The sequence below is a fragment of the Thunnus maccoyii genome, chromosome 3 (genome assembly GCF_910596095.1).
Source record: "Thunnus maccoyii chromosome 3, fThuMac1.1, whole genome shotgun sequence".
Classification (NCBI taxonomy): Eukaryota; Metazoa; Chordata; class Actinopteri; order Scombriformes; family Scombridae; genus Thunnus; species Thunnus maccoyii.
This window is the reverse complement of record NC_056535.1, coordinates 4,053,138-4,079,485: the sequence shown is the minus strand read 5'-3', so window position 1 is coordinate 4,079,485 and position 26,348 is coordinate 4,053,138. Positions and strand designations below refer to the sequence as shown.

Genomic DNA, 26,348 nt, shown 5'->3' with positions numbered 1-26,348 from the left:
GCATATCCCCAAATATAGGCTATCAATTGCCTTACTCAAATGTTGAAAATTACATTGTGAATGCAATCTCAGGACAGACGTTCTGACTTTTGAAAATCACAGGTGTTACTGATAACAGTAACGATGACTCTCTTCCATGTCCCAGTAAGAAAAGCCAGTGAGCTGCATGCACCATAAAAGGGCATTAAAACCTGCACATGTAAATGGAATGCAGCCATTATTCATGTTATTAAGTACACCTGTTTATGATATGATAAAATGTCTGCGGTGAAAAAGGTCTATTGTCTTGTCATCCGTGACTTCATTTTCACTGACACTGAAATAACACACTGCTATGCTTTGAATGCTTTGAATTTTTTTTGTCTGTTCTCTACCCCAATCTGTTATAACTTTGTTGTTGTATATATAAAGTATATATATAATTTTACATTTCGTTTCATTTTCGTCCAAGTATCAATGTTTCAAAGTTCAACAACCCAACTCAATATCCCCATCTTTACCTGTTATATTGTGTGGGCTGGCTGGCCCCGCCTGCAGACCCTTCTCTTTATATGTATTATGGTGGGATCTCCTCTGAAGTGTCCAGCAGAGGAAACTTTTCGTACCTCCCCCTCCGCCTGCCTGCTGCCTGCTGCCTGGTCCCAGCAGCGCTGCGATGGTCAAAAGGTCCACACTTGCAGCACTCAGAGGACCGGCAGCCGGCGGCTCTCCAGCCCATCAGTCCTACATGACAAGGTAACACATACCGGTGAATACAAACGGCTTCACTCGTTAAATCGTGTGAAGTGCCCGAAACTTTTTACCGACAGATTTCTCGCCTGTGTGTAACATATAGCCTAGTTAAAATATGAATGTTGTTGTAAAAACTTTATTAGTCGCTCAATGCGGATTGTAATTATTGTAAAACTCGTTTTTATCGTTTCTTCAACTTTTTACCTACTTTTGGCTGCAATCTTGCAGAAGTTGGATAACTTTTTTCACTTACCAGGTGGAAATGGAGGACATTTCAGTTTGAAAAAAAGGCTTTGATAGAAAAAGATACACCGTTTCTATTCGTTTTTCTTTCATCTGTAGAATGTCGCTGCACTTTTTTTTATTCAAATGATAGGCTATACGTTTTGCTACCTGCATACAGGTGTGACAAATAGCAAAAAACCTTCAATAGACTCTGAAAAGTTTTTGTAATGTTCGTGTTGTTACAGATCAGGAGCTTAAAGCGATTTTAACTCACTTAATCTTTAATATCTCACTGTATAAATGAATCTCATCTCAGTGTATTCCAGTGTGATTTATAGTCTTCTATACAATGCAAAGATGCATTAAAATATTAAATCTTTTTTTCATAAGTGAAGCTTTTAAAGAATCATCCTAATTTTTGTGCATATTGGCAGAGCTGCATGACATCAGGGATTGTTTAGACATCAGCTGAGTGTTTGTGCTTGTGTGTGTGTGTGTGTGTGTGTGTGTGTGTGTGTATGTGTGTATGTGTATATGTATGTATGTATGTATGTATGTATGTATGTGTGTGTGCGCGCGCGCGTGCGTGCGTGTGCGCAAGCAGAGAGAAAGAAAGCGAGGAATCCCCTATCCCTCACTGTTCTGGGAAACACCAGGCTGCTTAGACTACTCAGTTTGCATTCTTTTGCAGTCATGCCTTGCCAACTTTTATTATGTCTGGTACAGTAACAGTGCATGTCACTCTCACTGACAGAGCCGCAGTGATTCTCACTTCACAGGCTAGAAATAAGCTCAGTTTAGACAGAAGCCCTCCGGGGTGGTGCTTTGGCCAGTTGTCCCCCAGGGAAGCTGTTGCATGAGCTCCACCTCTGAGAGTTAAAGGTTTAGAGCAAGAAATGCCAATTATTCAGCTCCTCTTCCTTTTCTCTTTTTCAGAGTTTGCATTTTGCGGTTCAAACTTCTTGGCTTTGACACTGTAAAATATCAAAACCAGCCTTTTTATTTGAACAGTCTGGGAAGCATGAGAACCAAAAACTTGATTAAGGAGAATGTGAAGGTTTTTGTGACTAAACTCAATTGTTCTCCTTTAATTTTTGCCATACCGAGGAGCATGATCATTTTATTACAACACAGTGGGTCAATGAGTCTTAATCTCTATTCATTTGACCAGAAGCTGAAACCTGACAATCACAAAACCATTCATTTGCTTTCTATTAATTCATTACTCCATAAATGAACTATTTAGCTACACTTCCACTATGTCACAACATTTTATAAGGCCAAGGTTTAAAGTTGTGTCTCAAGTGTGTTTCAATGCTTTTGCAAGTCATGGTAAAGGTAACAGCAGCAGTTTTTAATATAATATACTTATGAGTGTGAATGTGTGAACTATTCTCAATCTGTAGGTCTTTCCCTGGTTCCCTCTTTAAACGTGTATTTCATGACTCAGATCACAGATGATGATGTGAACAGATGATGAAGGTAACTCTGCATTGATTTACTGACTTCTGACAGTAACATCTGTGACAAAGTTGTGTTAAATTCAGCACCTCTGAGATACTTCATGAATATCAGCCCAAGAATAGTTTGATATAGGGGTGTGTATTTACTTGTCGAGATGACCTACAGGCTAGCCAGCATCCATTACCATGGCAAAATATGCTTAGTGTCTTTGATGATGAATCAGTTTGTTCAAAAAGATTTCAGCAATTAGAATAACCATGTGGTAGTTTTGGAATCTTCTCAACTTCAGAGAGAACGATGTGGAGCAGAGGGGAATACTTTGGTATATCAGGCTTGATTGTTAATTTAATTTATCAAATTATCAAATTACCAACAGATTATGTTTAAATGAAACAAATGAATGAACTCACTACAGAATAGAGCTGTGTAGTTCCAGTCACTTTGAGTCTGTACTGCAACTCTTATTAAACACATCATTTAGAACAAGAATCATTAGTCACAGGAGGCTGTGCACTACTCTCTACTCCACTAATTACTCAGAAAATGTACAGGGCTTTCCATAAAGTGTAATCAATTTCCAACTCAACTGCTAAAGCAATGTGAAGCAGCTACATTCAGCAGTTAGACTTTAGGGTTGATTGCAACACAAGATTGTTATGGGATTTTTTTTATGGAGATAATCATGGTAAAAATTTAAGATTTGGGCAGGTTCCAAGTTTCATCATGGCAGCCTGCATAATGATTAAAAATACTGTACTGTAGCTGATGTTAACGAAGAGTGTGTCGTCTTAATGTTAGGACAACCATGAGGCTGTAAAAACTGCACTCTCAAGAGCTCTACTAGGAAGCCAGATGTTTGTCTTAGCCTGCTTTCATTTTGAGAAATAAGCCTCTGTCTGCCTGTCTGTCTCTCTTTCTCCTATTTCTTGCAGAGCAGAGGTGGTTTGCATGGGCAGAATGTGCCAGAATCCTTGAAGATAAACCAAAGGCCTTGGACGATATCTGATCTCCTTTGACTGTTGTACATTCACCTGGTGCCATGGCTGGTCTTGTAACAGCTGAAGTAATGCTGCTGAAGTGCACATTGCTCTTTCTATACCTGAGTGTCTGCTTGTGCCAGCGTGACTGCACCGGTGTGGACTGTCCCCTGCTGGACAATTGTATTGAAGAAGTGCTGGAGAGTGGCTCCTGTTGCGCTTCCTGCTTACAAAAAGGATGTACATGTGAAGGTTACCAATACTATGATTGCATCAATGCTGGATTCAAGAATGGGAAGGTGCCGGAGGGGGACTCTTACTTTGTCGACTATGGCAGCACAGAGTGCGCTTGCCCCAGGGGAGGGGGTCGGATCAGCTGCCACTTCATCAGCTGTCCTGATATTCCGCCAAACTGCATAGAGGTTTTGGAGCCTGCAGACGGCTGCATGCAGTGTGAACGCATAGGATGCGTCAATGGTGGGCAAAAGTATGAGGCTGGACACTCCTTCCACATTGACTCCTGCCGGGTCTGCCACTGCCCCAATGAAGGGGGGAAGCTGATGTGCTACCAGGTACCTGACTGTGACCCGGACAAAGTCCATAAACCCATGTTAGCTGCACCCACAGATGTCATGGCCAACAGGCGTGACAGTTACCCTTACAGGTTTGACAAACTAGGCCACATGGATCCATTCTCCACAACATATCACCTTCCACCTAATGGGAATCTTCCTCTCTTTAAATCTCCGCCATCGGATAAGGAGGAGCCAGATTATGATTATGGTCCTACAGACTTCCCAGAGACCTATCCTCAATCTCTAGTCTTCCCCACCCAGTCTTCTTCCCTCAGCAGGGGCATTGCTGTGTCCAGAGGCTCTGACAGACCTGACAGAACCTCTGCCTTTCAAAGCTTTGACAGACGAAGCAAGCTGGAGCTGAGAGAGCAATATGGAGTTCGTGACCATCCTGCAGAAAAAGAGGAAGTGACAGAGAGCCCTCTGAGAGTAGAGCGCAGCACTGTCAGGCCTCATATGCATGAGGATGCCACTACTTCTTGGCAGCACTCACAGGTTTTAACAAGTGTGCAAAGTGTCTCATTCGGTGATCTGAGTACACAGACAGATTTAGAAAATCCTTTGGATGCACACAAAAGTTTGGGTACTGTCATATTTCCACTAACCCATGATTTAGACAGTGAAAAACACCCTGAGTATCCACATATGAGTTCAGAGACTGCAATTGATCATCAGAGAAGCTCAAAGACTAAAACACATCAACAAAATGCATCAGATATTGTGACAGTCAGAGGTTCTGAGATTCAGATCAGTGTTAGTCCTCCAGCAAGAGGTACAGAGAGTCAAATCAATCAGCAGAGACCATCAGATAGAGTGAATTTTCCCTTGTACATGCTGAGAAGCCAAGAAACTCCAATCCATCCTGAGGCAAGTTCAAATGGTCAGATACAATTACAGGGGACAGTCACACCGCATGATGAGGAAAGACTGGATGAAGAAAAGATGGAAGAGGAAGAAATAGTAACTTTGCAGAATGTCACTGGGCCTGAGGAAGGGGATGTGCCCTACAATATCGAGTCAGAACAACAGGAGAGAGGCCATGAGGAGTCAGATAGCAGCGTTCCGGCTGGCAGCTATGAAACGACCACACCCAAGCCCAGCACCAGCTCCCCCAGGTGGCCTGAGCATTCGTCAACTCCCATGGTCCATTTTATTACCACCACCCAGCCACCGGTAAGGGTCAGGCTACATGAGAGTAAGCCCAGCAGAAAGCCAGGTCAGAGTCTGGTTAACCTTCACAGTGAAAACCAGGAAGAGGTCAAGGAAGAGGTGACAGAGAAAGAGGAAGAGAGGAAAGATCGTCCTGTTGTACTCGACAAACCTGATGGAAGTAAGTGAAGAGACACATTCACAACACAGATGTTTGTACTCAGTTTAGAACTGCTGCTCATATCTTTTTTAAGGGTTACTGTTGTAAAAGATGCGATGACGACTGTAAGAAACACATTTTTTATTACATCCTAACATTGCAGCATCTGGCTACCTACTCTCCACTAGAAAGCCCCAAAAATGAAGAATAAAAAGAATAAAAAATACAAAATTTCCAGTTAAACTCCAGACAATTGCCCTTGTTACCTGTCAGCCCTCTCTCTATCACCATAGTGGTGCTACCATCTTACGTGGTAAACAACAAGTAAATGCCATGATGTATCAGAGTTACTGGTACTTAATTAATTATGTTTGTTTTTCACGTCCTCTTGAATATATTTGCACAAGATAGTAAATAGACATTTTAAAAAATTTTCAGAAAGAAATAGAGTGAGGATAACAAATAGGCCAAAGTAATTTAAAGCAGTATTAATTGTTTTAAGCCACTAGGGGGCAGCAGAACAAGCTGAAAACAGAATACTGAAATATTATCGCCTCATTAAGTTGATCTGGTGAACCTGTTATCAAAGAATTGCCTATTTAAAAAGGGTGTGTATCTCTCACTCTCAGATGATTCAAAGAGTATCTAGATAAACATGCCAATATCCGGTACAAGGATGATATAGATACATGTAATGCTATAAGACATTGTGATTCAAAGCCTATTTGATATGGTTTGATTCAGCCGCAATTAGTGATATTTTATGTATTTAAAATACATCGTCTCCACAACTTACATTTAAAATAGCCTACTAAATCAGAAATGGAAAATAATCATGTCGTCTGCCACACTGTTGGCCTGTCCCTGAGGATGATGAATTTTTCTCAAAAATGCTGCTGGGTATGGTTTACCTCAGCTAGTGGGTCAGTGTCATCCTTCTGAATTTGGCATTTTCAATAATGCTGTATGGGTATATGTCCTTGTAAATAAAACAGCATGACTTCAGCAATCAGGAGGAGCTGGGGTAGCATTAGTAGCTTTAGCTAAAAAAAAGAATAAAAAATACATACTTTGTGTTGACTACTCTTTTCTGTAACTTTTGTCATCAGCTCTCACATTGTCTTCTTTAATGAGCAGCAAGGTTTGAGGTGCCACCTGCAATTTATTTTACAACTAGTGCAACGCCCATTCAAATGTGCCTGTTCAGAATGGGCCGATTTTTCAATACCTAGAGAGAATAGTGCCCATCCCCTACATGTCTTTCATGCAGACTATCAGTAGACACTACAATTTACCGATGCTTCCTAGATGCCTCAAATGCATGCTATCAGTAGACGCTACAATTTATTGATGCTCCTTAAACGCCACACATGCAGAATATCTGGAGACCACAACTTTGAGCTGAGCTGAAGTTGATCAGATGAACTGTAGTGCCCGTTCAAAACGTGCCTTAGACATCCTGCACTATGTCTTGAACATACAAACAAAGTTCCTATTCGTGAGCAACAGGAATAGAGCTTAACTCTCTAAACTTTTTCAATTCATTCTCTATGGTAATTCTTATCTCTACGGATGTAATCCCATCTCTGACCACAGTGGTGGTACCAATGGCAGAATGGTGCTGTCCATATTTCCGCCTGTTGAATCCATGTGCAGAAGTTGAAGCAGAAGCTACGTTGTTAATTAGGTATTTTTACATATTTCTGAACGTGCCTGAGAAATCCAGCACTAAGTCTTGAACGTACAGCTAAGTTTCGTTCACAGTACAGTTCAATAGTAGAGTTTAAATCTGTTAAACATTTTCAAGTTATTAACACTATGGGTGTAATCCCACCTCCGACCACAATGTGGATTGCAATGGCAGAGTGGCCATGACTGTATTTCAACTTGTTGACTCCATGGGCAGAAGAAGACAGACAGACAGATAGACATAGAGTCCTTGCTTTATATAGAGAGACAGCACAGTTTTAGACTGCAAAGTCATTTGGCTTGACTGGTTTTTGACTGCCATATACATTTTTCAGAATTTCATGCAGAATTTAAGTCAGATCTGTGGTTTTCTGTCAATGTAGTCAAATCTCTGACTTAAGTGATTTTCCAATACATATTGGTTAATCTTTACACTCCTGCTGTCCTCAACCCCCTCAACCCAATTGGTCAAGGCAGATGGTCGCCTACCTAGAACCTGGTTCTGCTCGAAGTTTCTTCCTGTTAAAGTGGAGTTTTTCCTTGCTGCTGTCGTCAAGTGCTTGCTCATGGGGGAATGTTGGGTCTCTGTAAATTTAAGAGTACAGTCTAGACCTGCTCTATGTGAAAAGTGCGCTGAGATAACTTAATGACTTCACTTGACTACTGTTTACACATCAAGCAAAAAGGGAGTAACATTAGTGTTTACTTCGAGTTGTGTTTCTGTCCACCTGAAGAATCTAATTCCAATATTCAATCTCATTTTAGTTCTGTTTTGCTCTCCACCAACACCTGAGAAAATAATCTGGCTTTTTAGCTGCTAAATGCTCCACTGTGTTCATGAGCTAGTTGCAAACTTTGTCTGTCTGTTGTTTGATGCAAGACAAGAAGTGCACAGTGCGTTCTGGCACTTGTGTTAATATAAAAGATATTGATTAATGCAGCTTTAATGCTGTAATGTTAAATGTGTGAACTTCTGTGTTACTTCATGAATCCTAAATTGCTTTATCTCTAAAAAAAATATCTGTAATGCAGTCCAGCATTTAGCGTCCCATTTTGAATCCAGAATAATTCATTTAAAACTCAGTCTACCTGACTTATCTATACAACATTGTCCTCACAGAACAATGCTCCCTTTCTCTATCCTGCTCTAAACGTTAAACCAGGCTATATGTCATGTGTGTATGGAAGGAGTGTAGACACTCGCTGGTCCCCAGGTATCTTAACAGGAACATAAATAGTGAGCCCAGAGTCTGTCTGGAGCAGGGAGTCAAACACTCCTCCCGTGGTGAACATTGTCTCACAGCAGTTTCTTACCAGTCACCACCATCCCTCACCCAGCACACAAGGCCTTGCTGCTTTTTACTGCACGTTGCCTCAGCTCTCCCACAGGAGAAACATAGGCAGCACTGGGAGTCAGGATTCAGTAGTAAATACTCTCTGGCCTCCAGCCTTCAGGTGCTTTTATTTCAGAGGTGTTTCTTAGATTTAAAAGTTGTCATTTGAAAGATTTAGAAACCTTTCATTGTATATTTTAGTATGGTGTCCATTAGGGGTGCAACGGATCATAGTTGATCCATGAGCCGTACGGATTGCCTCCCACGGTTCCGCACGCATGTGAACCGCGGATTAATTGCAAAATTTAATATCTCATTTAAAATAAAGTAAACAAACACTTTTCCGCAGTTAATGTTTGTTTGATGGCTCGTTCAACAAACTAAGCTGCAGGACGAGACGCATGTTCATGTTTGTGAAGTTTTGATAATGTGGACACAGGCTGTTGTTTCATTCACTACCATGCTTAAAGGAAGAAGGTATCATGCTTCATATTGCAATGTAATTTAACAATTTAGCTTTGAATATTTTATATATTTTAAGATTTTATTTAAACATTTGATATCTTGAATGTTGTTTTCATTTAAGACCATGGGCAAAAGTTCCATGCTGTAAGTGTTTCCCAGAATATATGGAATACAAAGTTTCGTCTCCCCCTTTTTTTTTTTTTTTTTGCTGATCTGAAAAATGATCCAATCCGTGACTCAAATCCGTGATACGATCTGAACCGTGAGTTTTGTGATGCGTTGCACCCCTAGTGTCCATCAAACATCACAAACATTGTGTGGGCACTGTGACTTCTTGGGTTTTTCAGCTGAAAAAAAACCCAGCTTTCTATAAGTGGCTCTTTATCTTTTCAGTCATAAAGGGTCAAACTGTACTCATGACGAATTCCCAGTTCTTCTATTTACCCCTAAGAAAGTATAGAAAAGTAAAACACACCTGGTTCTTGGGCATGTTACTGTAGTAATGCAATGATCTACAATAATTCTTTAAAACAGCAAATGTAAAAGCTCTCCGGCTATAGATTGAATGACAAACTGTGTTATAGAAACTGATTGTAGAGTGTGAAACAAAAAGGACATTTATTTAGCTAAAACCGTCATCGTAAGTTTGGTCAGAATTTACGCAGGGCATTGCATGTTATATAGTTGAGTTATTTGATCCATTGTTGGTGTATATGAAATGGCTTTTAAAAGGTAGGTGCAGTAAGAGAGCCAGATGTTAGTGCCCTGGAGGGTTTAGATCAAGCTCCCAGGAAGAGTGCCACTCATATGAGATGTATACACTCACTATGTTTAATAAAAGTACTCTTTAAATAGAGCATGTGGAAGATAAAGTGATCCAGTTGTTCATATATTAAGAGGTTGTTCTTAATCAATTAATCTTTTGATGAGATTATATAGTTGCAGAATCACTTTGTGGCATATTTGATTTATTCTCAGCCCATTTGCACATTGATTCATGGTAATAAGGAGGGACTTGTGTGCAGTGGACTGGTTGGTGGATCTCAACCTGATTCCAAAGTCTCTCCCAAAAAATGACACACTGCTGTGTCCTCTGTAGCATATGCAGGAGGATAAGCCTAGGAGGAGTTATCTGTCAGCTTATTCCAGATAAACTGCTTTCTCCAGATAGAAACACTCAGCTTTACAGATAGGTAGCTGCTCACAATCTTCATGTGGGGATAGAGGCCAGGGCCAGGCAGGGCCTCTCTCCAGCCTACTGATAATGAAGTTTATCAGTCCTGATGGCAAATCGTCTCAGGACAGCACCAGAAAAGCATGCAGGATTTGGCAGCTCTTTAACATAAGTGGCTCATTCTTTATTCTTTGTCATTAACTGACTTTTATCTTTTTAAAGATGAAAGGGATGGTTTGGCTTGCATTTTATCTACCAGAATTACATCTACTTATGTTTTGGCATTTGTGACTTTTTCTTGAGTTTCCTAAAAAGTCAACTTAAAATAAAAAATAACTTCTTTTTTTTTTTTTTTTTTCCACATTTTTACCACAGTTTTAACCATGCTAGCAGGATGGTGGGTCAGTGGGTACATCCCCCACTTTGATCCAGACTGAAATATCTACTATTAGATGGATTGCCATGAAATTTGCAATAGATATTCAAAGTCTCGAGAGGATACATTCTAATGACTTTGGTGATCCTCTGACTTTCATACCAGCACCACCCTGATGTTGATTTTTTTTAGTTATTTACTGAAATATTTTTACAACTATTGTCTAATAAACTCAATGAAAACTCTATTGTTCAACCCACTTGGCAGGTTCATTAAAGATTTAAGGCTTTCTAAATTCTTCCTTCATATATTGTTTTTCTTGATCATACTTAGTACAATCTATGCTTGCATGCATAATAGTCTCCTCAGCCATCTGGAAAAAAATATGTGCATATATCAGTATCGGCGCATATATCGGTATCGGCATCGGCAATCGGCCACAGTGAGTTGGAAATATCAGCATATCGGATATTGGCAAAAAATCCAATATCGTGCATCCATAGCAGTTTCAAGAAATTGTATTAAATCTTAATTAGCATTTTTCTTTACTAATATGCTGACTTTTTTGTTTGACAATATCACATTACACAATTTTGCTGTTTTGAAGAAGGGTATTTTTTGCAGTGCAGTACTTCACCCATCTCCTGCCTACAGTGAGTTATATTCAGTAAATTATGCTCAGCCAGTCAGATATCCTAAACAGTCTGTCAGGGTGATAGAGTGGCTGGTCAATCAAATGAGGATGATTTATTTGTCAGGTACCATATTTATGCGCTCCGTCCCTGGGCTCAGGTGAGTCAGTCCTGAAGAAGCTTTTCAAAGGTTACTGTCATGATAATCTCACATGATGACAAACTGTCTGAGGCATCTCTGTGGCTCCCATTTACATCTGTCATTTCTACTTTAGATGTCTTGGTAGACATTTGGGACACTCCTGAACTATTTGATAGCTTTCATTTCTTTTTGCTAAGACCTGATGCTAGGCTTGGCAAGCTTTTCAATCTAACACTGCACATACAGTTCAATGACAGATTTACAGCAGCAGATTTACAACTCAAAAAGCCATCAAAATGAAACAATGTGTTCTTGATTTCGGATAGTAGAGAAAAAAAGTAGCCTGGTCATTATAGCCAGTGACCGTCAACTTTGCAGGCTAATAACAACTGTTGCTAGCAGATTTCATCAGCTCTAATTAGCTAGTGAATTAACATTAACTCCATGAGTTATAATGTTGTCTGGCTGACTTGTTTTAAAATGAGAACCCTGCAAAAGATCTTAAATCTGCACTTGACAGCAACATACATGATATCATGCTAATCAGGCTAAAGCAACAGTACATGTACATGTCTGAGGCAAGAAGTCAGCATCCTCACCAGTCCTCACCAGCACAGTACTATGGACATACTTTCTCATTTAAGAGAATGGGTAAGTGTGTCCAAGCTTTTGACTGGTACTGTATGTAGAGGACATGGAAATGAAGGAGTGGCATTGTTTTTGTATTCCAGAGTACAGCTAGTTATCCCTAGTATAGTATAATAATTAAAATGGTAAGATCAGAATGTTTGCCAATATTGTTCTAACACACCCCTCTTTAAAGAAAACCATACTAGGACAAGCGGTGGTGAAAAGTAACTAAGCATATTTACTCAAGTACTGTACTTAAGTACAATTATGAGGTACTTGTACCTTATTTGAGTATTTCCATTTGATGCCACTATGTACTCCCACTCTAATGATGTCATATATAATAATATATCAGTCAGAGGGACATTAATACTTAGTATTTTTACTTGTGTACTTTTACTTAAGCAGGATTTTTCGTGCTGGACTTTTACTTGTAATGGAGTATTTTTACATTGCTTTATCAGTACTTTTACTTGATTAAAGGATCTGAGTACTTCCTCTACCACTGAGGACAAGCCCCATAGAGGTTAGATTTGTGCTTTATTGGTCATACTCAAGCAGTATGGTTCCGTTTTCACTATACAAGAGAAACAGCTTTGAGGATGATGTCTAACCAATGAGCAAACTTTTCAGTTTAAAGTTTGCTGAAATTGTAAATCTCCCCAAATCCAGACAGAGCCACTGATGTTACTCTAAACTCTAATATAGTAGCATCCAGGACTGCCTCCCACACAGTGGATGTGTCCTGAATGGGTTTTTTCTACCATAACCTGGAACCTTCCCACCCCCCTACTGTAGTTAGCTATATGCTAACTCTTGGCCTTGGAAGTAACACTACCTTAGCATTACTACTGTAGGTGGTAAACTTGTTAGCCGGGAATGCTTTGCAGCTTTCAGTAGGGCAGATAAACACACAGTTGAATCCATTCCTTGAACATTTGCTCTTGTGTTTTTAGCCTTGGACAAGGCAAAGTACACCAAATCATTCAATTTATTCATATACCAAAACCCAAAGCTTGACAGGCCTGTAGTTACAGTTGCTAAGCTATGATTGGACAACCGCTGTTCAGGGAAGGGGTTTATCAATTCAATTATAGCAAAGATCTAACAGAAACAAACACATATGTCACCATAATAAATTGTAGAAGAATAACTGAAGTGTCATTTGCTTTTTTGGCTTGAGAGAGGGGACTCCCAGCCTTCCTCGCTGAAATGTGTTGCAGCCTTGGTAGCTGCTGGTAGCATCCAACACTCTAATAGCTGGGGACTAGTTGTTCCAATACACATTACGGTCTGGAAAGTGTGTTTTGAAAGCCAGAAATCTCAGCTTCCAGTGAAGTAATTGTTGAGTCACTGGTATCGATCAACAACCCAGTCAGCTGCCTGCAGATTTATTATGGTCATCTGCTATACCGCAGTAAAACATTGGTTATTATAACACCTTTAATAATAAGATACACAAGTAAAGAAATAACTGACTATAATTCGTCATAGCACAAAACATGTTTTTTCCTTGAGACAAACCCTCATTGGATCCTGTGTACCTCTTTAAACACCACTGCGTGATGCAGATTCAAGGTCACACACAGTCCTCTGAGAAAAAACTGCAATCAAAATGCCATTCACACTCCCAGGCCCTGACAGATAGGATGGTCATGGGATATGCCTCTCACAATCTGGCCCACTCACGGCTGTCTACACTGCTACACTGCAAATAGACAAAAAGACTTTTCACATCATAATTTCCACAGAATCTTCTTAAACTCCATGATCATTTGGCAGACTCTGTCAGACCTGTGTCGAGGTAGTCTGCATGTGTTCAGTAAATGTGAGACAAAAGTTTCCATCTGTTCACCTATAATCACAGTATTTCCTCTGGGATATGCAATAGCAAACACTGAGCTGGGTGTGCTTTAGAAAAAATCTGACTTTGATCTGAAATCTGGACTGTGTCCAAGCAGCAGAGTATGTACACAAAGCCTGAGAGACACATGTCTTTATGTCTGGATTAGTGACAGAAATTATTTTCCTCTTCAAAGGGGTTACTATACAAACAGTTCAAACTGAGATATGTATAACATATGAAGTGACAGTGACTGGATTTCCTGGCTGAGTGGACATTTACCTTACTTATATCACATTTGCATTATGTTGAAACATATGTCTCATACATTAAGGGATTCAAACCACAAACCACATGAGTGAGGATTTATTATGTGTTGCGTTATCACTTGTTTTTCTGCCATTATACACTTAATGTGCTTAATGCAAGACATACATGGAATCTGCCTCAATACCCACATTTGCAGTATTTTTAAGTAGTCGATTGTCTGCTTGTGTGATGTATTTCTAGTAATTGTCAAAAATGCCCTTTAAGACATCAAGTGTGTGGAGGTTTTTCAGACCACACTGGGACACACTGGGTTAATGTGGCTCTCCCATTGCTGCAGGGATTTCACTTTTTTTCTCTTTCACATTTGGGATTTTACTTACATCAAACTACAATTTCCACAGTCAAGAATGAGCATTCTCCCTCAACATGTTTCATTCTTTCTGGGTTTCCAGAACAGAGAACAGGTTTTGACTGCTAAATGAAACCTCATCTGTCGTATTTTTTCTTCATTGTCTCTAAAATGCCATCAAGTGTCTTGTATTTCATGTGCTGTCGATATAATCATTTTACTTTCTGAAGATATAGTAGATGTGTAAACTTTTCGTAGATTTGAACATTTGACGCATTCTCACAGCAGACCAAGAAGAAGTCTTTGGCCAGATTAGCTACCACATTAAATCATGATAAAACCAAAAGTGAGTACATCCGTAATTCGCCTTCATTTCCTTTTCAAAATACATGTAGGTTTCAATAACCTGGAAGTTTGTTTACAACCTGTCCAATTGTCTGACTGCTTGTGTTGACTTTTTTTGAATGATATCACTATGTTCCCACATCTCAGCATTTAACTCAGGAATTATGGTTAGAGCTGCAAAAATAAAAAATAAAACAAACTGCAGTTTGTAATAAACCATCCTTTAAGTGCTCATTGGGACAAATCTATGACTTCATTCACTGTATGTCATGTGACCCAAAGGCAAAACTCCAACATTTCAACATTTTTTCAGAGTTCCATCCTCTCCCTCTTCATCAGATCAGCAGTGTCTCTTGTCAGTTTGCTAACAGATCAGTCATCGCAAAGGACTGCAGATTTCTTTGTGACACAAATCAAAGAGTTAATCACTGCGATCTGTCTTAGAGAGACAGTTACCTTTTTTTTGGCTCAGCTCCATGTCATCAAGAAGAACTCATCCTGTCTATAACTCTCTCCTGTCCCAGCATGGCCCTGGCACCTGGCACTGTATGCTTCCACCTCCAGTTTCTAATTATAAGAAATCTAATTATAACGCTGAGGTCACCTTGTAAAGACATGAAAGTCTGCAATGTTTGGGACTATTGTTACATTACTAAAATAAGTAAATAGAGCAATTTGAGCCAACACAACACTGAATTTAGCTTCTTCCAACACCGGGGTTGATTAGGAGCATTTGCACTGTGTTTATTTATAAAGACTACCAAACAATGGCAAATTAATAATTAGTTTCAGAGGTTGAGAAAGAGAAGGATAATTTTGGGGCATCTTTTCACTTAAAGGCAATTAAACTAGTTGGTGACATTTTTTCAACTAAGTGTCAGTTTTTCTCATTTCTATCATTAACTCATGTAAAACAATAGTCATTCAACAAACACAATGTTCATGAAAGTTTTCGGGATTTCTGTTCTTAACACCTGCTGTTAGGTTGGTCTTATGGTAACAATCTTCTCATACACAGGAAGTGATGTGTTTTACATTTTTCCATCTTGTCTGGAATGACTGGTACGTAGCATGAGTAATGATAGCCGCCCTGGCTAGACGGCTCCAGATACAGACAGTCTGAGTTTGATCAAATTCAGTCTTCCCCACTAAGTATTAATGACCTACAGTATTGCACACAACAATGCAGTCAAATAGCATTTTTTTCTGTCCTCAGCTCTATTGCTGTGCTTTCTGTCTATGGTTTTTCATCAGGCTTGGTCTCCACCTCCACTTGCCAATCATGCTTCTGCAATTTGATCATCACCCCATACAAAACTAAGAGGCTTGAGTCCTTCAACAGGCGTTTGCGGTGTTAAATTTATGAGTCTTGATGTTGATTCAGAAATGAAAGATATATATCACTTGGAGACACAAGTCTTCAAGTGATAGAGTTCATAGAGTGTAGACGCCGCTATTAATTTTGGCAAAGTTTCTATGTGCTGTCACATGCTGTAATTTTGTGTGTTTTAAGGCATTTGGGACTTTCTGTGTGTGCACTAGAATTTTTAGGGCAAATTTCCAGACAAGACTGAAAAAACAAGGAAAACCTTGTAAAGGTGAGGGCAATTATGGTGCTCTTTTGTGAGAGTTATAAGGTCTTTATTTATAAGGACTTTATTCATGGCAAGATGACAGAATTGAGACCATTATTGGACAGGGATTAGGGATTAGAGGATTGATTTGACTATAGTAAAGTAATAGAAACTGTCTGAGAGTTTGTATGGGAGCCAATGTAGCAAAATAACTTGGCTTTGTGAAAACAGCAGTGTCTGCCTGTTGGAGTGATACATTCCAGGAAAAGTCACTTACTGCACTGATGTGAAATAAACTCAGCTGAAACACACTGTGGGAAGTACATCAAAAGCAAAAACACATCACACAGTTTCTTCCAGATGGTCACGTAATCATCTCTCATTATCTGAAATGATTTCAACACAGCATTTTGTGTTGCACTTTTAGCTGTTTCAGCCACTCTTTCATTCTCAAGAAAGGCAGTTTTCTTATTTTCAGCGTCATTGTACCTATATATTTTCACTGTCAGGTGATTTTGATGATTTACAGTTGAAATATTATGTTTAGATTTATGATGCTCCACAGCAGATCTATTAGATCCAGATCCATTAGATACATGTAATGCATTACCAAAGACAGTTTAAGTCCTGATGTCACACCCAGACTATGTAAGTCAGTGCAGTCTCTCTTCAGAGTTACTTGCATCAATCTTTCTGAAAAAGTTAAAGGTGTCTCTGGGGTGTATATAAGGATTTTAACAGTTTTAACAGTTTCAACATTTGCCCCAAACCTTTCAGTACAGGATGTTTGGTTTTGTTCACAGCTTTATTTCCTGTAAACTAAATAATTACTGTCGAATTAACCAAATAGTCTGCCAGCGCAGCAGGTTTCCCAATACAGGGAGCTCCAAAAATAAAACAGCCAAAAAGTTAAATGTAGCCCAAGTTTTGCCACAATACAAAGTATTTCAGCAAGACGCTGCATTGGCCAATCACCTACATGCAAGTTTACATTCCTGGCAGATTACTTTGTAATTTGAATGCTGTATTTCTACTGTTGAGTGAAAGATAAAGTGTTGTGAAATCCTGCCTCACAGTATTGATTATAAAATGTTGTGCAGTGTTTTGGTCTCTGAAAAGCCTTAAAATGTTTGGATCTGTCACTCAAACTGGACTTTCTGGATCATATTTCATATCTGTCCCAGCAGACAAAGGCAGTGAGTCACAGAACATACTGTTGAACACACTGTGGGTCTGGATTTTTAGAAATATTCATTATTGCAAATGTCATTGTGATTTTAATTCTAATTTAATTTTTCAACTGTTTCCTGAGTTTTTCTGGTTATTTTTTGCATTTTTCATAGCTGCTTAGTTGCAGCATACTATTGTCCTTCATAAGACTCCATATAAGCTGATATAGGGTCTACTCTTGGTAGATTGACCTTTGCCAGATCAAGCTACTGAGGTCAAGAGGAAACCCTAAATGATGTCAACCAGGCTCAGCAGCAGGCACAAATCATCAGCCTCTCTAATAGTGTTGCTGACAGTATTGACTTGACTGAGGAAGGGTGTCAATAACTCAAAGGTGCACAGAGCAAAGGGACACAATCCCAGTTATTTATGGTGTCAGTGGAAGCTCTGTCTGATTATCATCTCCAAGATGGATGACCCTCAGGTGTCCTGCATCTGCACCGTCTCCAATTCCCTGATTTAGCACAAGATCTTCAAGCACCCTGAGGTTCTTTCTTTTTTCTTATTTGAAGTGCAGGTATGAAAGCAGCATTATATGTGATAGATGGGAAGATTCAGTTATTGCCTTGGACCCAGAAGGGAGTCAGTATGAACCCCTGGAGTCTCAACAGTTCTTGCTTCCTGCTGTCCCTGGATAATACTGTTGTTATGAAGGTCTGCTGGCCTGCACACTCCACCCCAGTGTCAACCCGACCTACTACATGACCCCAATCACCAAAACAATGCTGCATTCTCTGCAGCCAAGTACACAGACTGCACAGATGACTACCTAGAAATATGGGCTCCTGAAGACTTAACACTGCAGTATGCTGGTGTTGTAATACATGGTGCACGAGTCAAAAAGGTGTGCCAGTGTTTACATAGTGGCCCAGAAAAAAAAACCACTGACCTTAACTTGGACTGATCCCATTTGTGTTATAGTATCACTCTGTCTGAGCTGAATGTAAGGCACACAAAAGAATGTGTACTGCCTTTATTTCCATTGCCTGTGGTGTTTTTGTCAGCTTTGAATAGAATAGAGCTCAGCTCTTTGCCGACTGTCTGGGTGGAAAATCAGAAAAGGATTTTTTTTGTATTGTCATTGTTATTCCCAACAATTGAGAGAGTGTCTCTTAAGATGTCTGCATTAAAAGCAACTGGCATAGATATCGTGAATAATGGATGATATTGATTCTCATCTCCTGTTATATTTCATGCATATAACACTGCTTGATGGCTTTCTTTTACATATCTTAAATGAATCTGTTTCTCCTGCTATGTTCTCAGCTGATTTCAGAGCCATTTTGCTCGTGGGGCTTATCTGCAGGCAGCAAATCCTCTACATAAAAGCTTAAGATGATGTAGAATGGGACCCTCATCTGTCACTGGGGTCGTTCTCCTTATCTCTGAATGTTTGTGGAGAGATGGCTGGGTCATGGGCACAGACTGTCTACTTTTGTTATGACCCCAGTCATGCTGCTTTCAATGCCTCCTGGCCACGGTAAAGCAGAGCATCAAGCAGCTAATCATACAAAAACTGTATTTGTTTTGTGTTGGTTGAACTTCAGCATGAAAAAGAGTCAACAAACACTTGGATCTGCCATTGAGTACAAAACAAAATCTTTGTTTCTTCTTGAGGAAGAGTGGAGGTGATTAGGGGAACTGAAAATTGTTATTTTTTGCAGCTAATCAAGGCAACAAGCCCTCTTGTAATAACATACTTTTGCAGGGGGAGTGTGTGAACAGTTGGAAGCTGAGGCTTAAGAAGTGGAGCACTATGTTTTGCTGCCAAATCGTTCGGAACTGAAGTGAAGAAGAAAATGAGGCATCGTGTGCCTTTTCCAAGCAATTTCATATATTATATGTCAACTTTAATCGGTCATTTCACCCAAAATAGGGGAAAAAATATTTTATCACTTACCTCCAGTGATACCTAGCCAGGCAGATAGTTTTGGATTCATTTGTCCAAGTTCTTAGATATCTGCCTAGATGTCGGCCTCCATCTCAGTACAATGGAGGTGAATGGAAACGTTTGTGGTCTTCACAGCATTGAAAAATGACATTTAAAAACTCAACAGCAACATCTCTTTCCAGAAACAGTGTAGTCAGTATTCTGAATAATCCACAGAACACATTATGAACAGTTTTCATTGGGACTACTTCTTCAGTAGTTGGTTGTTCCAATGGAAAATGGTTTCACCCAACCTCCAAAACCAAAACTATCTGCATGGCTAGATATCACTAGAGACAAGTGACAAAACATGTTTGTTTGGGTTTTTTTTTTAGGTAATTTGGGTGAAGTAACCTTCAAACCTTCATAATCAAGAGCAGATATTACAGTTGTACTAGCATGCCTAAAGTATATTGAAAAGTGCTATATAGATGGATGTAGTCTGAGTAATCTGATTTCGTCATCTACCAGCCTTTAAATAAATATGTGAAAATATTACACTTTGCTCAGCAGTGGACTTACTGCTACTGTTAGTTGATTAATTAATCAATCAATGGAAAATTATTTGCCAGTTATTTGGTAAGTGATTAATTGTATAAGTCGTTTTTCAAACAAAACTGGTGGTTGCATCTTCTCAAATGTGACTGAAAAGATGTAATGTGAATTTTCCACTTTTTCTGGTCTTAAAGTAATTGAACATATTTGCTTTAGACCGTTGTTCTGACAAAACAAGACATCTGAAAAGATCATCTTGGCCACTGGAAATTGTGATGGGCATTTTTATAGAGCAAACAATTAATCGTTATTGCAGCCATGCTCAACATACATAATTTAAAGAGGATGTAGCAGTCCAAGGGGCATTTCACAGACAGTGAATAAAAGGCAGTAAGGAATTTTGCATTGCATCAAGTGAGCACAAAGCCCCCCCCCCCCCCTCCCGTTTTGTTACAAGCAAACAAAAGTTGATTCAAATCGTAAATCAACCTCAAGCCCCCAATTTTTTTGTGTTGGGCACATGGCCAGCCCTAAAGTAAATATTGAGTATTACAGTACATGCTGGTAGGGCTGTGTAGCCAGGGCTGGATTAACCATCCAGGAGGTCTTGGAGCATAAATGGGCAAATAAATAGCCATGCAGTGAATCTGGGGCCTTCAGGGACCCTGAGAGTCTGCTGTCCTGGTGCAGTTGCCTGCTTTGGTATGGAGCCATTTAACCCAAACAATCCTCTCTCACTTCATCTTCTTTCTTTCTCAGCTTCTATAAAGGTATTTTGGCAAACATCAGGCACAATTACCCTTTACAGAAAGTAATATCAGGAGCTCAAGGTCTCAAGGAGTTTTTTTTCTCAGATGCCAGGTGTCCATTGACCGCTGAAATGCCTTTTTTACTGTTGGAAAAGCATTCAAAATGGATTTATTTCACATGTTCGACATTGGGACCAAACCTCTCAACAGCGTGGCTGCCATGACTGGCAGATGTGAGAGGTTGGCTTGAAAGGGAGTCTTGCATTTTGTTGCCAGCGGGGCCGCTCTTTCAAACTTCACTTTCTAGGCCATGTCTGCTCCACAGCTTAGATCTGCTTAGACTGCTGGTGGTGGTAAATTTCTACCAAAATGATCTTGGCTGATGTCAGTAGCATTGAGCATAATGAAGTCTGACAGAGAGAGGATGTCCCAGAATATGAAGGAAATGACTCATTACTCACTTTTGGTGCAACTTTATGTTAAGTTCAGACTTTATGAACAATGTTAACATGTTTATGAATCACGTTAGCATGTTGGCATGGTAGCATTTTATGACTTTTGTACTTTTATGGCTAAATCAGACGCATACCTGATGCACCATTCGTACTTATCATAAAGTGAAATACAGTTTTGAGGCCAAATTTGGAACACTGACTTGGACTTTGTGTTTGAGCCGCCCTGCTGTCTCATATTTGGAGAAGAATGGCAGCAGACATTTCTCACAAGGCAGCCGGTGCTGCTGTGGACAGGCTGCTGCTGATGGGTGTCTGGGGCTGATAGACTGCCAGACGTGAAAAGGGCTGACTGGTGGTGGGAGGCCGGATGGGCACGCTGGGCATTGCAGGAGATTAGCATTTCTAGGCAAAGAGGAATAATAGTTGAGAGCAACAACAAAGCTGTTAGCTCTGTTGTTTCAGAAACAAGAGGCTGAAGGTGAGAGCAAAATGCTGTATTTCTGACTTTGCCCCTGAGGACAGCAGAGTGTGAAACAAAGACAGTGCATTGCTGTACTGTGAGGTCCTTTCTTTATCTATTTGAGTGAAAGCACATATTTCAGGGACAACCCTGACTCAGTGTAAGGACAGTCTTTTCAAGCCTGCAGTCCATTATATTCCCATCTGCTTTACAGATGAGACCCATGGGGGCTGAGTAAGAAGAAAGGCAGAGGAAAAGAAATGGAGATGATTCTCACATATCACTGTGGTCATGTTAAACCGCCTAGATTTGGGAAATTCAACAATCTTCTGGCTGACCTTAAAAAAGTGTGAGCAAAAAGTAGGGATGTTGTTCCTGGTTGTTCTCCAGGTGACACCGTAGAGATGCAGAGATTTCACAAGAGGCGACAGTACACTGATAGACTGGCTATCTGTGCAGGGGGCAGCTATTTTTAAAGCAACACTAAAAGCAAACTTTTATGTAAAAATACACAGGTCTTTTCAGCCAAATTAGAAAGTGACCTCTGCCAAAACGAAATGATTGTGACAGATGTGATCATTGGCAGGTTTTCCACACACAGGAAACAGCAAATTAAAACTTAGTGAATGAAAAGCAGACTCACATGTGAACATTCAGAGACAGCTGAACTTAGCCTTTGAAATAAAGGAAAACATGCATAATTTGACTTTGGTACAGGCCTAAATCTGAGACCTGAGACTGAACCTGATCCAACCCGGCTAAACCAGAAACGTACAGACAAATTAAACCTGACCCAAGATCCAAAACTATATTTTTGCTTTATTTTATCCATCGCTAACTGTTAACTCACCAGGTTGTTGGCTACTCTGTGTCTGTCCCTCCTCCTAGAGAGGTTTTAAATATCCATCTGCAACACATGACACGCATGGATGAGAGAGACATTTCTTAAAATCAAAAAAGTATTTCTCTCTAATATGATTCATGACTAAAATGGCAACAACTCTTTATTAAGAATTTAACTCTCAAAAAACACAGTTAATCTGCTTTATGAAGACTGTGGGTGTTTGGGGGTTTAATCAGATCAGATTTCATTGACAGTAGCCTACCAACAATACTCAAATGTCATCAGATTCTGATTCATATGTTCCTGATCCCGACTGGTACACAGACATATATGACATCACCTTTTTCTAGCTGAGTCCCACCCACTTCAAACCAGTAATGACCTATAAAAAATAGCTTGTGAAATAACCAAAACTGTTCTGAATTTGGCTGAAATTTTAATTTTATGTTCACGAAGGAGCCCATGAACTTCAGTCCATACTGGAGTTCTTTTTTTTTTTTTTTTTACATCTCACCAAAAAATTGAAGATATTCCTCACATTTGCACTCATTCCAGTGTGGTCATATTGGACTGAAGGTCAATGTCACAATGCTTTCAAATTGTTCTGCAACCTTTCCTAGACCTCTGTATTTCTGCAACTTGAGATCTAATGTGTCACTGAATGCTGAAGGATATTCTTGCCAACATGCTGCATTGTATGCAGTGTATAATTTTGACAGGATCCTCATATTGTTCTGGAGAAGGATTAAGTCAGTTCTCTGCTCTGCCTGGTTTATTTGTTTAGGAAGCATATTGATGAATGACTGTCACTGTGTGTTTCAGGGTGAGAAAAGCTTGCGACTGAGTCAGGGTGGTGGGAGTTGAGGCAGTTAGCATCCTCGCATTGTTCTAAGCCGTTTCCCATACATGACTGCTGGTATTATTACATTGTAAAAACGACACTCCCTGAATGCCTTGAGTGCCTCGTCGGTCCATTCATACTGGCTGCAAAAATAAACACATTGAAACAGAAAGCACTCAGATGTGGGAAGGATAGAATTCATCATGTTTTACATCTGTGAAAGTTCAACAGAAACGAAGGGAGTTTTTGATTTGTTTAAAATAACAACAACAAACAAACAAACAAAAAACATGGAGACAGTAATGTTTTGTCTCTGTCCAGCTGGCATGTTTGCCAGGGGTGTAAGAACATGCAATTCAACCTCACTTCATACCACCATTCTCAACTGACACTCCTCTCTATGCATTTTGGGGGTTTTAACAGCCAATACAGATTTTTTAAAATTAAGCTGCCAGTTAAATTTTCATGACAGTATTGAAAGTTGTCCATTTCCCCAGAATTATGCACTTGATTTATGTACTCAGCTCTACAGAACATTTTAGCGTCTTTCAGCTCATTTTTACGGTTTCATGGCTGGCAACTTTACTGTCAGTCTCATCACTCTCATCCACCTTGTTTCCAGCCACTGCAGGCAGCTGTTTTTTGCTAAAAAGCTCTGATAAACCCACTGTACACTTCCTGCCAAGCACCAAATACAAGATAAAAGTTAGTGGTTAGCTGGTGAACACAGTAGAGCATTTAGCAGCTAAAGACCCTGATATTTCCCTCAGGGGTCGGTGGTTTTTTTTCTTGTTGGGATTAAAAGGAGAGTAAATATTGGACTTCAAATTAATGCTAATGCTACTCCATGACTGTTGAATGATTGTTACATAGGTGTTTGCCATATCAACTTTAAATTGCCCCCTAGTGGCCAAAAATATCTGTCAATCGTGCTATAAAAGCTTCATTAAATTATTTCTTTGGACACTTGGGGGCAGTAAACTCAACAATTAGCTGAAAATACAACATCTGACATTTTCTTATGGCATATATGTAAGCAAACAGTTGCATTTACACATTCAGCAGAGCAACATTAGCATTAGCTAGTTGCTAGCTTTGTTAGTTGTTACTGGGTGGGTAGTGTAGACTGGGTTTATCAGAGTTTTTTCTGGAAACATGTGCCCACTGCTGATGATGATGGCAAAATGCATTCATTTATTTATTTATAAATGACTTTTTTCACATTTGATCCATTATTAATATAAAAAATATTGATTAGTGCAGCTTTAAATTTACCAAATTATCTATTTAATGTCAGTAAAACTCTAGAATCTTTCAATGAAGAATGAATTTAAACACTATCAGAAAATGAATTGAATACTATAAATACATTTTGCAAAGATTACAACATGTCACTTCTGCACTACATTACACTTCATTGCTTAACATGATTGAGCTGATATTTCTGTACAGATCAGCATCAGTGTAATAAATCAGCTAATCAATATATCGTCACCTCATTAGCACAGATAGTGTCCATACTACAAAGACAATGGTGTCACATGATGCGGTTGGTGCCTGGATGTTGTCATACATTCTCAGCCGTCTAAGATGCCTCTGACATGTGTCTCAGTGTGGTGTGAGACAGGTCTGTGTTTGGCCAGACAGAGTAATGATGGCGAGCAGTGTGAGGCCGGGCTAATCAGTCCAGACAAACCCCATGAGAGCTCCTTAAGTGGATGGATGTCTCTTATTCTTGGTCTATCTGCTACATAACAGCCTGGTTTGGTCCAGAAGTAGTGCTGCCATCCCTGAAACTGTTTTGACTCTTGCAACAATAGCTATTGGCAAAAGTGTGGTTTCTGAGTTATAAATATATGCACTTGCTCCCATTGTTTCTCAGGTAATTAGTAGGCTACTCCCGATTGTTAAGCTGCATCTGACCCTCCGGCTGAACCTCATGTTTGGCCTTTGGCAACGACTCCTGGAACATACTTCACATAACAGTGGGAAATTACAGTGCTTCCAAATTTCCCATTTAGTGTCAGTGTGAAAAAATGAACCTGTGCGGTTGTGACTTCAGATCGTGTCCAACAGTTTTTTTCCCTCTCTGCAAAAAAGACTGGGATGATGTTTTTGGTTCCAGTCTTGAAACAGTCAGAAGTTCTATGAAACGAAAACTAGCAGAGATGTTTCTTTTCCTTCTTCTTCTGTAATAGAGAAAGGAAACATACCTAAAACCTCATCGTTTTTTTTCTTGTTGGGATTAGAAACAGATTGCATGGAGACTCATCAATAAAACATTGGACATGTCAGCTTCAAACATCACTGTGTGTGAGATTAAAGTCTTTCTAAAGCAGGATCTCAACAAGGACATGGATTCTACAATAATAATGTTTTACAGAGCATCGTTTCAGAGTGGAAACACAAATGTTTTGGGGGTAAAATAAGAAGTTGCTTTTACTTTCATGTGTCTTCTTCTCTTAACGTGACACTATTTTCCGAAGACAGCATTTATAAATTATGCACAGTAAGCTACAGACAGCCTTTGCTTTAAATGATTGTTTACTGAGCATTAAAGGAGCCGGGTTCAGGATGAAACTGAATGCAGTCAGTTGAAATAAAAGGAGTTTCAAAGTGAAGCTCAAAGCAGATCTATTTAAGGCATTCCTGGCTCTATGGGTCTTTTTCAACTGAATGTATACAGCGCAGTATGGGATTAGCATGGTTTAGATGTATTATACTTGGAGGTGAATACAATAGATGTTACATCAAGGAAATAATGCATGCAGGAAACTGCAAGATCTGATCAAAATGCTTTATTTGATGTGGAGCAAATTCTCTGTACTGTAGCTGTTTTTAATTAAAGGGACTCATACACTGTAGCGTAATGCCGTGTGTGTGTGTGTGTGTGTGTGTGTGTGTGTGTGTGTGTGTGTGTGTGTGTGTGTGTGTGTGTGTGTGTGTAAACAAATGTATTCATGTCTGGATGCTTTTATGCATCAGAACAGTATAAAAGTATGAAAATTCTTTTGTATTTGCTGTTTTTTTGTTGACATAAATTAGGTTCATGTCCTCAAAGTTATAAAACAATGCTTCATTTCATGCAGTGTGAATAAGAAGAATATGCAAATGTTCTGTACTGCGTATAAGCCTACAAAGGTTTATTGAGTTGAAAAACAAAAGCTCATTGTCAGTGGCTTTTCTTCAAAGGGCACGGAGAGAAGTTTGGTGTGTGCGTGCGTGAGTATGTGTGTGTG

General features: G+C 39.5%; 1 protein-coding gene across 1 annotated transcript in view; it reads left to right on the top strand.

Moving 5' to 3' along the window:
* Positions 1 to 650: 650 nt before the first annotated feature.
* fbln2 (fibulin 2) overlaps positions 651 to 26,348 on the top strand; it is a 79,903-nt gene continuing 54,205 nt past the window's right edge. The window contains exons 1-2 of the mRNA XM_042407088.1: positions 651 to 735; positions 3,354 to 5,303. Coding sequence (XP_042263022.1) covers positions 3,461 to 5,303 — 1,843 coding nt within the window. The 5' untranslated portion in view covers positions 651 to 735; positions 3,354 to 3,460. The remainder of the gene's footprint in view (positions 736 to 3,353; positions 5,304 to 26,348) is intronic.